At 31.9% G+C, this 13,509-nt stretch overlaps 1 protein-coding gene across 1 annotated transcript; it reads left to right on the top strand.

Moving 5' to 3' along the window:
* Positions 1 to 3,025: 3,025 nt before the first annotated feature.
* LOC149564152 (uncharacterized) lies at positions 3,026 to 6,206 on the top strand. The gene is made up of 3 exons (XM_089827217.1): positions 3,026 to 3,879; positions 5,323 to 5,724; positions 5,895 to 6,206. The coding sequence occupies exons 1-3, from the start codon at positions 3,280 to 3,282 to the stop codon at positions 5,958 to 5,960; spliced, it is 1,068 nt and encodes a 355-aa protein (XP_089683343.1). The 5' UTR covers positions 3,026 to 3,279; the 3' UTR covers positions 5,961 to 6,206.
* Positions 6,207 to 13,509: the final 7,303 nt, after the last annotated feature.

Genomic DNA, 13,509 nt, shown 5'->3' with positions numbered 1-13,509 from the left:
GACCCCCGAAGACCACCGGTATTTCTCACAATATCAAAAAGTTTATGACAAGTTTATTTAATTATTTATTTACTTCTCTGCAATGGTGGGAACCCATGTTCATAAAGTAAGTATAAACTATATTTCTGCCAGGTGTCTGGACAATTCGCAATATTCCTTATGAAGGACATCCTTCTCGAAATATCCCAACCCTATTTCTCATGTGAATACCAAAGCATAGTATTCGGTAAAGTCAACTTTCCTAGTGCTTGTACGTTTCGTAGACTAAGAGGAATTTAATTCTTCTTGCGCGACAAACTAAAGTGAGGAAACATATGGAAAGGCAGGTAATACGACGGCTTGTAAACAGTTCGAGAGGAGTTTTAGGTCTTACTAGTTGAGATTCCCCAATAATCTCGATGTACAAATGTCTCATACAAATCATAATAGTTCCATCATCTTTAACACGTCAAAAGTTAATGGTATTAAAGCCGAAATTTTATAGATAGATAACAAGATACACAAAATATGTGGTAAGAAAATAAATATCATTTTTTATTTTTTAGTTCCTCGATGGGCAAGAATACTCATGCATTCATGTTAGTGGTAATACGACATTAACTTGACCCAATCAAATCAAAGAATTTAAAAGTTTATATAGAACTTACAATGTGTATATCTATTTTTCATTTTTCCTTATTTCATAAATAACATTTTGAGCTCATTCTATTGGTCCATACTATTTTTGGTAGGGAGAAAAATCAAATTTTCTTATCAAAAATTCACATTTTTTTCCAACAAGAATGATGTCGTGTATTAATGATAGCTTTATCTTTTTCACAATTGTGACAAATTAATTGAAATTTCCAAAAAAAAATTATTTTTATCTTCCACCTCACTACCTAAGACATAAATGCATGTCTAATCAACGATAATAACCAAATCATTTTTCTTACAAAAATTGTAAATATATCAATTTATTATTTTTAACATTTGTGAGTTTAAGTTTATTTAAAATCTTACTTAAAAACCAATTATCATATCATTTTAGAATACATTTATTTAATTTTTCCTTCATAATAATTTAAAACTATTTTATTTTAATTTTAAAATTAATTTTTTATTCTAAATTATAATTAAATTAATAAATAACAAAAATATATTTTTAAGAATATAATTATTTGATAAATTTTTACTAAAAAATATTTATAAATTTTGTTACAAAAAAATTAAATTTAGTTTTTAATGTTTTTTATTTTTTATTTTAAATATATTTATTAGTTTTACATTGTCCCTTACTTTTTGTCAATGGTAAAATGCTAACTTTTTTCACATTATGTTTAACTAGTTATTTTTTTCAATCATGGTTTAATTCTTTTTTGCATTTTAAAATCTGTAAAACTAATATTGTTCTTCAAACTAACTCTTTTGTTGGTTTGGATCAAGTAGTCAACAATTTATTTTTTTAAATTTAATATTTGAATTTATATTGAAAAAGGTAGAAACGAATACTTCATTGATTTAACTCAATTTTATAATTGTTATTTAAATATCTCTTAAAATAACATAATCCTTTAAAAAAAAATTCAAATTCTCTTCCAACTATCTCTATTTAGTGTCCCTATAATAACATGTTATTCTCTTTCTTTTAAATCTCTTCATATCCTTTATATCCTTCATTTCTATCTATAAATTTCTATTATCATTATATCTCTTTTCAATCTGTCTTTATATGTATAAATTTCCATTTTCCTTCTTTTCTAACTATTACGACGAATATATCTCTTTTAACTCTCTCCTCATATATTTTACTCTCTAATTTCCTTCTTTCTTAACTATTGGCAAGAACTTTGATGCAATGCATCTCTTATTAATTAATACTATTATTCTTTCCATATGTCAGCGAATATTTATTTATTTGAAGTCAACTCAGATATATTACTTTGCAGGCATATGCATGAATGCATATTGGGAATAGGAATGGTCAATTTTAATAAGAACTATTTTTTGGAATGGGTATAACCTCATTTTAGAGGCAAACTGAGAATATGTATTCATATTCTCAATTCCAATTGATGAACCAAACGGAAAATAGAAAACACATTCCAAATTTTCTATTCCTATTAGAACAACCAAATAGGCCCTTGAAGACTAAAATCATGAAGGACTTGAGTTTTAGTTTTGTAGTTTGAATTCTTTTTATAGAATAAGTATCCATGAGTTTGATGAATAAATGATTAGTTAGTAAAGAGTCTTTATTTTTAAGATTAGTGCATATATTCTGAAGTTATAAACAATTGAGATCACAAGCAACACTACTTTTTAAAGTGAGATTTGAAACTAGTTAGAAAGAACCACATCTTGATTTAACCTTCACACTATGTGTATACTAGCAAATATATATATATATATATATATATATATATATATATATATATATATATATATATATATATATATATATATATATTACTCTTACTCAAGCTTGCCTCATTTCAAGAGATTGGCTAAAAACAATGTATGTATTACGAACCCTCTATGAGCTTTGGTTTGGACATGCATCTTGTGTGAAGTACTTTGGTTTGGACATGCACCTACTGTGAAGTACTTTAGAGAGAGAGAGTGCTTTCAACTCAACAACTTTGTTTTTTTAATCAATCAAAGTATTAACAAAGACAACATAAACATAAAAGATTTTTGAATCAATCAAAGTGTTAGTAAAAACAACATAAAGCATCATTTTCTCTTCTAATTGATGTAACTATTGTTGCAAATTTAAAATATTAAAAATTGACAACAACAAAAATTATTTAAAATAGATTATTTAGACATTTGATAATTTGATTATAATATACATAAATTTAACATCAACACCGTTGAATAATAAATCACAATTATAAATTTTTAAGTACTATGATTTATATTCAATATAACATGTTTTTATATTATGAATGAGAAAATTTATTATAAATTTAAGCATTAGTTGTTATTATTATTATTACTACTATATCGTTTTATTTATAGTGCAAGCCACAATCATTGCATCATTACGATGGGTTAGGAGAGGAGAATGCCTTGTTTGGTGGAGCAATGACAAAATGTTAATAATAATAATAATAATCAAACCGAAAATCGCTTAGGCAGATTATTTCGGACACAACTGAACATGACAAAATATATAAAGCGGTGAAGGAGCGAATAAAACGTGAATACTCAAGTTTGACTTCTTCTAGAAAATCAAATTTCCGTTTAGTAATGTGTTGTATCACCATCAATATCATCCAGCAACTATTTTAATCCATGAGCGCATCTCTTCATAAGTGCCTTTCTTTGTTACAATCAAGATCAAATACCAGTGGAAATCTAAATTTTCGGACAATGGCGACATACGATTTCAGCGGAAATTACATTGCTGCCTGCAGTGCAATTCATTCTCTTTCCGAGATTAGCGAGAGTGATTTCAGCAAAGATGCTTCTGAAATCATTGGAATGGGCAACGCACAATTTCAGATTCCTCTTTCTGATGTCATTATGGCTGGATTTTATCAAGAGGCGGGGAGTTCCTCAGAAACTAGGATTCGAGCGCCGCGGCACAGTGCCTTCAGCGCGTACAAAAAATCTCAATCAAAGGCTGCTATGGATTCTTCTACATCCGGGGAGACTCTGCACAAAAGGTGCTTCAAATTTCTGAAAAAAATCGAAGAAGATCGAAAGGCAGAGGTCCATAGCTCACTTCAATCGGCTCCTGCTGTTGCTCGTAATAATAATCGGGATTTGAAGGAGAAAAAGACTGATAAAGCTAAATCGGCGTTTCAGCACATGATTGCAGAACGCAAAAGGAGAGTCAAATTGAACGAGCATTTCCAGAATCTTTACTATCTTCTTCCACGAAATTGCAAGGTATGATCATTTTACAGATAGCGTCATTTTAGTCTTTTCCCGACAAACTTCTTCTGTTATGAAATTTTATGAATTTCTAGCGAAACGTTTTGAAAATTTACCGTAATACAGTAGAGTAGTTGTGAAATTTGTTCAGATTTACTTCACCTGTGGAATTGCAACACAATAAATTTAGGACTTTTATTTCACCTCTTGTTCACTTTCGGCTCTGTACCAGTGTACTGTACTCTATGTCTTTAAGCTCTTGTTCTGAAAAATTGCATAGTATTATGTTGCAGGCAGTGTCATTTCAATCTTTTCCCTACAAATTTGTACTGATATAAAAGCTTACATAAATGTAATTAAATCTTATCAAAATATGTTGTAATACGGTACAGTAATTGAGCTGTTTGTGCAGATTTACTTATACGATTGCAACTTAATAAATCTTAGGAATTTCATTTTAGCGCTTGTTCACTTTCGACACTGTAATGTAGAATCTTTACACTGTCATTCGGAAATATTGCAAGGTATGAAGTTATCGACAGGGTCATTATAATATTTTCCCTTTAAAATTTCTGCTTATATTAAAATTTATGATGCTTCTTCAGATTTACTTCGCCTATAAAATTGCAACTTAATAAATTTTCAAACTTTTTACAAATGTGTTGTAATACGGTACAGTAATTGTGCTCTTTGTTGAGAGTAAAGACAGTGTGATTATAATATTTTCCCTTTAAATTTGTACTTATATTAAAACTTATGAAATTGTAGTTAAATCTTTTGAATACTTGTAATACGGTACACTAATAGTGATTTTTCTTCAGATTTACTTCACCTGTAAAATTGTAACTAAATAAATTTTAGGGATTCCGTTTCATCGCTTGTTTAATTTCGGCACTGTAGTCTATTCTTCCGAGAAATTTCAACTGATGATATTACGGACAGCGTCACTATAACATTTTCTCTAAAATTTGATGTACTTTTTAGTCAATCTTCTGAAAAATGTGTTGTAATCTGGTACAATAATTGTCATCTTTCTTCAGATTGACTTCACCCGCAGAATTGCAACCTAACAAAATTTGGAACTTTATTTTGCCGCGCGTGAACGTTTTCGGCACTGCACTGTAGAATCGTTACACTCTTCCTCCAAGAAATTTCAAGCTATTATATTACCACGACGTCATTAGAAATTATTTTCCTACAAATTTCTACCGATTTCAAACTTTTCAAAGTTTTAGTAAGCTACAATGATCGGTTAAATCGTTTGAAAACGTTTTATACAGAAAAATGAATTGCGCTGTTAGTTCAGACTTAGTTGACCTGTCGAGCTGCGATTTAATAAAAATAGCAAATTCGTTTAACCCCTGCTTAGCTTTCGGCAACGTTTTATCATTTTAAGCAGATTCTTGCAAAGAAAGAAATAAAAGCTTCTTTTCTGACCTTTGATGTACTTGTTTGCAGAAAGATAAGCATTCAATACTGGCGAATGCCACAGACTATTTGAAAGAACTAAAGCTTCGTGTTCGCGAGCTGGAACAACATGGTGAAAGCGTCGACGAATCCATTCCGAGAATTTTCGCAAATAGTGAACGAGGAAGTGCCGGGTTCGAGTCCCACGACAATCTTTTCACTTCACAGAGGCTGCTAATACTTTACCGAAGCAACGGTGTGATTTTGGAACAATGCGATGACATCCCCTGCCAAGTTAGAATTACAATTAATGTGCAGATGAAAATGGTTTCTTGCTCAGCAACTCTGCTTCTGAGAGTAATAGAGCTGTTGAGAGCAGAGCAGTTGGAGATCGTTTCGCTTTCACATAAAACGGGATTTTCATTTCAGGCTACTTTTGTCGTAGTGCCAAAGGTGCGTGTGTTCTTAACTATCTGCCTGTTTTGAAACAAATGCTTCAGCTGAGACTTGCAAAGCTTATATAAGTGTCTTATTTCGATTGATTATAAAATTGAAGCCTTAAAAGAAGAGTTTCTCTTTCCAGTAGTTCTAAAATTGTTGAATTTATTCTCGAATACGAACAGGGTGAGGACTGGGATATTTTCCACTGGCAAATTTTCGGGAGTTTAGTCAGCCGGGCTGTCAACTGAGCATTTTGGAGCAGTGGATAGTGTTATTACAGTGCATTTGGACGTTTCTATTCCCACCCAGCCTAGATGATAAAGCATTTAAAAGCTTTCGAAGTGGGCAACAATCTACTTTCTATGTCTCAAAGAAGAGACGATGTACTTGGAAATTTCAAAACTGTGAAGGAATCGATTGATCAAATCGGTGAATCGAAAAGTGCAAAAGTTTTGAGTAATATAAGAGTTTATAAATATCTTTATTTCTCAAAATGATTCTACAGTCGATTTTGTTTTAAATTTTAAATTTTATTTTATGAATAGTGTTTTTTAAATTAATTTATAATATAAAGGATATATTCACAAAAAAAATTGGGGGATATGAGATCACTTCGTAAGAATTCAATGACCAAGTCAGAAATAGTTACAAATAACAACTATTCATTAAAAAATCATGGGCAAAGTCTAGAGAAAGCAACCTCAAGTATCCAAAGCAATGCCAACTAAGGAAGGAGGATCAAGATCATCTTTTATTCCCTAAGTAGTAAGACTAAGAATCCAGTCTAGATATCCACTTAATGGACCATTCTCTTTTTCCTTTTCTTCTTCCTCCCTCCTAAATAGTGAGATCACAATGGCTAGGAGAGGAAACCACTTGGAAGAACTAGGCCATGAGATATCACCACTAGCATCTAGCCAACTAGACACACTAGGTGTTGAGGGGTTAGGAGAAGCCATGACCCACCCAAAAGAAGATCTGTGGAATAGTGGGGAAGTTGAATGATGCATCAAAGCACAACCTTCTATATAAGGAGAGTGATGAGGAGTCTTAGACCGCAAAGTGTGGCAATCACAAGTGTAGGGACTATGACCGCTATGGTGCCCATGTAATGAAGTATGTTCCCTAGAGGTAGAATCTAACAGCACTGTGACAATTGTACAGGGGGCATTGTACCAATGTTGAAGTGACTCCTAAAGATGAGCAACCTCTAGCACACCTTGGTTTTCTTATACTTGTATCTATAGAAGCACATCATTACATATATATGCTTTAGTATACAAAGAAATATTTATGTCCATAAAACTATGAGTAGATAAGACCACATTTCTATGTACCCATGAGGTGAATTGGAGCTCTAGCTCAAAAGTACATCATACCTACAAGTACTTGATAGGAAGCCTAGGGTAATCAGCCAACAAAACTATATGCCAAGAAAATAGTTCAAGCCTAATGGCCAAAAAAAAAAACATGAATCCAACTTCAATATAGTTGAGCTCCTCTGCAAAACTGAAAAATATTGAAAAAAAGACTCAATTTGCCCACAAAATGGGTACTAAGGGTCAAGAACTCCCAAATCTCAAGGTCTAGAGCTTACAAGCAAGCTTTGGAAAAGAATAAACCAAAAAAATTGGAAATTTTGGGCTTAGCAACAATTATCCAAATGGTGAGAGATTTGTTTTTCTAGGTCTTTAAGGAAGAGTGTAAATATCATCTTTGATTGAGATTGGTGACCATTGATAGATGGGGAACCAACCAAAAATAATCAATCTTGGGTTGATAACTCGAAAGAGGAGTGGAAGAATACCACTTACTCTTTCCACCAAGGCTTCACAGACTGAAGGCCAAGCTTATGAAGCATGTCTGGAGGCAATAGTAAGACTAATAAGTCAAAAGCTTGTTGGTCTAGGTAAGATACACAAAACCAAATCTAAAAGACTTCTCACAATCTAAGACTCATAGTAGCTCTAGAAAAAAGATCTTTTGGTGTTCTAATGCCACATTTATGAAAAGGGAGAGTAAGAGCACTTTGCATCTTGGAAACAAGCATCTTTTGAGAATGAAATAGTGATGATCGTCAAATATTGTGTTGTCTAAAAGGTCCATCTTGAAATCCATCATCAACCCAACGAAACTAAAACTCAATGACTTTCTAGGCTCTCTAAATGCTTTTGGAAATAAAAGTGCTTTGGTATTGAAATGGATATAATTTCATAACAAGATGATTAGAAAGCTAATCCCCCTCTAGGAAGGTCTGTGAGTAGGAAATCCAAAAGAAATACAATGCCTGAGAAGAATTTTCTAGTCATCACATGTGAGGGCTTTGATAACACATTTGGCACAAAGAGCTAAACATTGGTTTTGGGTACATATAAAATACCAAATCCATTAGAATCCTTGGGAAGGCAATAATAGTCTTTAGTATCTCTCTTAAATCCTTGATAATCACCACTAGATGCCTAGAGAAAATCATGCAATAACTTCTTCAGCTTTATTTATAAGGCTTTTGAAGGATCCATCCAAAAGGAATACACATGGCTAGCCACCAAGACTTTATAACAAATATAGAATTTACTAGAGAAAGAAATAGGCTTGGTAATCCACTAAGGAAACTTTTTCTAAATATGAGAAAGAGAATTATTCCATAACTCTAGTGGTGAAGCTTTGAAGCACAAAGGGATGCCAAAAAAATGAAAATTTTCTCCATATTGAATCCATTTCCAACCAGACTAGAGAATCCAAGGTGGAACTCGAATAAAGGATTGTTTGTACCAATACATTTTATGCCACTAAATGAATGACCTAAAATTAGAAAAAAAGGTACCCAAGAATTAAAGAGGTACCTAACATTATCTTCATCCTAAATCAACATGAGGAAAGAGTCATCTAAAAAGTGATCGTTGACAAGTTAAAAATTTGAATGATGTAGGGAAATTCCTTTGACATGACCAGAAAAACTTGTGGATGCAAGGAAGTACCCAAAGCCCATGGTAGTCTTCTCATAAGAGGAAGGTACTAGAGGACAACCTTAGCAAATAGATATGAAAATCTCAAATGGAGAGTATTAACACCCATTAATGGTGAGTCAAGCAGATGTATCCCTAAAAATGTATTTTCATGGAGTGAATAAAATGAGGCCTAAATGCAAGGTCTCCCAATGATGAAGCCACCATTCAATGAAATTGTAGGCCTTAGAGATGTTAGTTTTTAGAAAAATAGTATTATTCTTGGATCATCTTTTGTATTTCATGCCTTTCTAGTGAGTAATAATGTTGTCCAAGATGTACCAAGTTTTGATAAAATTGGTCTATTCAAGCTAGGAAACAAGAGGGAAAATATGGTGAATCTTGAGAGCCAAGAATTGGCAACCACCTTGTTAGATACATTAACAAAAATTAATGGGTCTTCAATTGAAAATATCCTTTTGGTCCACAACTTTGGGTATAAATATAACACTCACTTGATTGACAACCTACTCAAAAGCATAAGAAAAGCTCCTAAGTCAACCTTATGTAGACCATGATCAGAATAGAACTATACAGCTTTATAAAACTCACAAGAAAATCCATCACAACTAGTGGCCTTGCATATTCCATGGAAAAGACAACTTCCTTAAGGTAGTCAAGAATGAGTAATTGTGTACAAAACATTCATTGGTCATTCAAAAGCTTATTAGTTACAACCACAATAAAATCTTGCAAAGCTCAATCCATAATAGGAGAAATTTCTTGTGCTATAAATACCTTCTCATAATTTCAAACAAAACCTTTGAGAATGTTAGAAAACTTAGTGAGAAAAAATTGTCCTTTCTTGATTCTTTTGATACTAGAGAAGTATGATAGGCTCTAAGAGCCATAAAAAACTCCTTCAAACCCCCATGCCCCATCTTAAGTCAGTGCAAATTGATTTTAACTTGAGCTCCACTTGTAGACTGTTAATTAATAATATGTTTATGATGTCTAAGTTTATCTAGCCTATGTTGCAAGTATGTATCAAAAGGATTCTAAGCTATAGCTTTAGTTGTTGTACAAAGACCATTGGTTTTGGCATCATAGCACCAAAGTAGGCACATAGCACATTGGTGATCATAAATGTTGAAAGATCTCACAATTCTAATAATGGCTTTGTTCCAAAAAGAAATCCATCTAGTTAGTACATGTGGCCTAGGATCTAGATTCTGAACCTTTTGAATATCAACCATGATGGTTTTATGTGAATAAAATATATGTTTACATAAAATTGCATCTTAGATAGATGTATCATAGAATTTTTCCAAAGTATATGAAACTCTATGGGATAGTGGTCTTGTAGGGTCACATCAACAAGTTGCAAGACAGGTAAATCTTGGTTTTAGGAGGATGAAAAAAAGAATATTGAGTCACGATCATGGCACAATAAATTATTTTAATAATTATATTAGTACTAGGTCTAATATTACACCAAGTGGTCTAGCCCCACTAGGATGGTGGTGATTGATATGGGCCTAAATTATTATGCATGTAAAATCAAGCCTCTATTTCTCCAACTTTCAATTAAAAAGGAAGAATTCCATCTTCATTTATGCCACCTAAACCATAATGAAATTTTGACACACAAAAAATATAGGACTACACAAAGGAGTTCTACAAGAGGGCCATCTAGTTCAGGAATGCATGAGATTTCCCAAGAAATAATATTAGTGTGAAGACAATAAAACAATGCCAAAAGTTATGGAATATTTATAACTTTGAAAGGAAAAGAAAGAAATGGCAATGGAACAAAATTGAAGAAGATGAAATCGATCATATGTTGAATAAGGAAATGTGCTAGACCACAAAAGAATGAGGGATATTAGAAAGAGAATTTAAAGGAAACAATAAAGGTTTGTGTGGTGGTTATCTTAACTTGTCCAGCTTGTTGTTCTCTTTGAGAGGTGAAAGATTAGGATAGATAAGCTGGATTTGAAGGGATCAAGAGAGGGAACTTCTAGAGGTTTCTTGCAACTAGTATGTTGGTCAATAGAGTTTGTAGTTTCTTAAGTTCATAAAAAGAAGAATTTAGACTTCTTGTATGGAGAAATCACATTGTGCAAGAGGATTAAGAAATTATGAGACCACCCCCTCATTGCAATAAGGGAGTTTCTATAGAAAAGTCATTTTTGTCAAATAGAATTTTGTTGATGCCACCAAAGGAACAAAAACTAGTACAAGTGAGAGATTCATTCAAAACCAAGTGCAAGGCTAACAATAAGCTTTGTAAACTTATTATAACTAATGGTAGTACTGATAATGTAGTAGCTAAGGAAATTGTGGTTAAAATATGTTTGAAGATAACTAAACATCCAAAACCTTATATAGTTTCTTCTTTAGAGAAAGAAAATCAATCATTGGTAGATAAGAAATCCCTTGTTGAATTTCATGTTTGTAGTTATTGTGTGTGAAAAAAGTGGACAAATATGCAAACACACTTCTATGAATCCTTATACTTGAAATCCTTCAAAATAACACCATGAAAGTCCAAGATCTCAAGAATCAACTCATAGCTTCCTATCATCAATGTGCAAAGAGCTTCAAAGGTTTGAAATGGTGGCTCTCATATGAACATTAGCCTTGGTCTTCACAAGTACATCCAATAAATGGAAGATTCAAATGATCATGAACATGCAAGATATCTCCAAGTCTCCAAGAAAGCTTCCAAAAATGTCTATCATAATGGTAGCATAAGAAGTCATGATCTTCTCATAAGAATGCTCCAAGTCCTTAAGGAAATCACATGAAAGCTCCCAATAATGGTGATAATAAAATCTTCTCTTCTAAAATGAAGGAAGAAGGTCTCCTTATATACCAAAACCAAGAGGCATTCCCGAATTGCAGGGAAAATGAAAATTAAATGAAAAGGTGTGACCCACATAAGAGAATGTGCAATTAGCATTTAATTAAGAGATGTGGAATCTAAAACTCCATAAAAGTTATAAGATGAGGGGTGTTTTTATTTAATTTAAATGTAAAATAATCCATTTTCTTATAAAATAAAGTGTGTGACTTTTATTTAATTATTTATTTTAAAATAATAATTGTTGCACATAAAATTAAGTGAGGAGGGGTTTTATTTAATTAAAAGGGAGAAAATTCCTTTAATTAAATAATACAAAAATTAAGATAATCCAACCATTTATTTAAAATTAATTAAATAAATTAACTCCAATTTAATCAAGGAAATTGATGTAAAATAATAATGATTAATTAAATAATTCAATTAAATTAGAAAATTCAAATAATTTAATTTGATCAAAGGAAATGGTGATGTAAATAGCGATTCAAGCTTGAGATAAATTATGAAACCGGGGCACATAGTCAAGGTGACCATTTTAGGGTGCATATAGTTATAAGGATATTGTGTTAGGTATGTCTCTCCCATGTATGTGTTCCTTACATTAGTTTGTAAATATTATAAATTTGAGAGGAAGGTAGTGCATAATAAACTAGAAAATATCTATATATGTTTTTAAAGTATGATGTTGTCAAACATACCCATTTTCCTTTTTGAGAGACAAAAGGGAAGAGTCAGTGGCAATTGTAAGGTGATGTTGCTAAATGAAAATATTCTTGTCAATGATGGGGAGAAAGAGGAAGTTACAACAAAAACCTACAAGCCATGTTTTTTCTTCTTCTTAATGTTTCAAGGATGTGGATGGTACTATCTAATGTATAAAGTAGTAAATAGATGAAGATGATAAATAATTTGCATGTAGTAGACAAGGAAGACCAACACGTGGAGACAATAATAAAGATTGGTCCTACTAAGAAAAATGAAGATAAAAAAGTTTTCAAGTGCAAAAATTTATGAGAAATTCTCAAAAGAACCCCATGTAGTGATTCTAATCCAAGGGCATGTACCACTTTTATTTTATTGAATATAGTTAGCTTTCTTTGTTACATTCTCCATTGATTAAGATGAAATTGTGGTTTGACAATTTATAGGGTTATCTATGAAATCTTTGTTTGGAAGATTCATTTGATAGTTTATGGTTGTTTGAAAAATGTGAAGTGTTCAAGGAATTAGATGTAAAAAAGGATAGATGGTGAGGGTGGATAAGAGGGGGAGGTGAACTAATGAAAGAAGAAATTGATCAAGGAAGTGAAAACACAATTGTAAGATAATCATTGTTAGAGTAATAAAGTTTTTTCTTATTAATTAAATCATGTTGATTTAATTATTAAGTCACTTATTATCTCTAGCTTACTTAAGCTAACTTTGGTCATATAATAATTAATTGTTTTACTAATTATTGTCATGAAACCAAGGTTAGTTACCTATTAGGGTTTTGATCTCCTTTATAAGGAAGATCTCTCTTTGTAATTCTCTTCATTTTCTTTTGATAATAACAATCTCTCCTTTTTCTCATCTAGAATGTATCATCTACGGATCTGGGAATTCTAGGCTCCATAGCTTTTGTTTCTCTCTTTTTATGACAGGTGTTTGCATAAGGGGATTAATGGGAGTTATGAGTTTGATCTTTCATCAAATTCAACATAGTATCAAAGCTTCAGATCTTCATGCCCCTTTTCTATTTATGAGAAGCCTATCTTGGCTTTCAGATATGTGTTTTTTCTTTCAAAGGGTTTCATTTTTTAGAGGAATTTTGTATTGGATCTCAAGGGGTCACTAATTTTTGATGCACTTTTAGAAAAAATAGACTTCATCGTTGAGATAAGAGCACCAAAAATCCCCTATTATAATATAGATTTTGTCCAATTTGGAAATAGTTGGAATTTTAAGTAAAAAAAATTGCTCCCAAATTGGACCCATTTCCCAGGT

This window comes from Cupressus sempervirens, chromosome 4, assembly GCF_028749045.1.
Source record: "Cupressus sempervirens isolate cs-2001-9-10 chromosome 4, ASM2874904v1, whole genome shotgun sequence".
NCBI lineage: Eukaryota > Viridiplantae > Streptophyta > Pinopsida > Cupressales > Cupressaceae > Cupressus > Cupressus sempervirens.
Note: the sequence above shows the minus strand (reverse complement) of the source record. Positions and strands in the feature narration are given on the sequence as shown.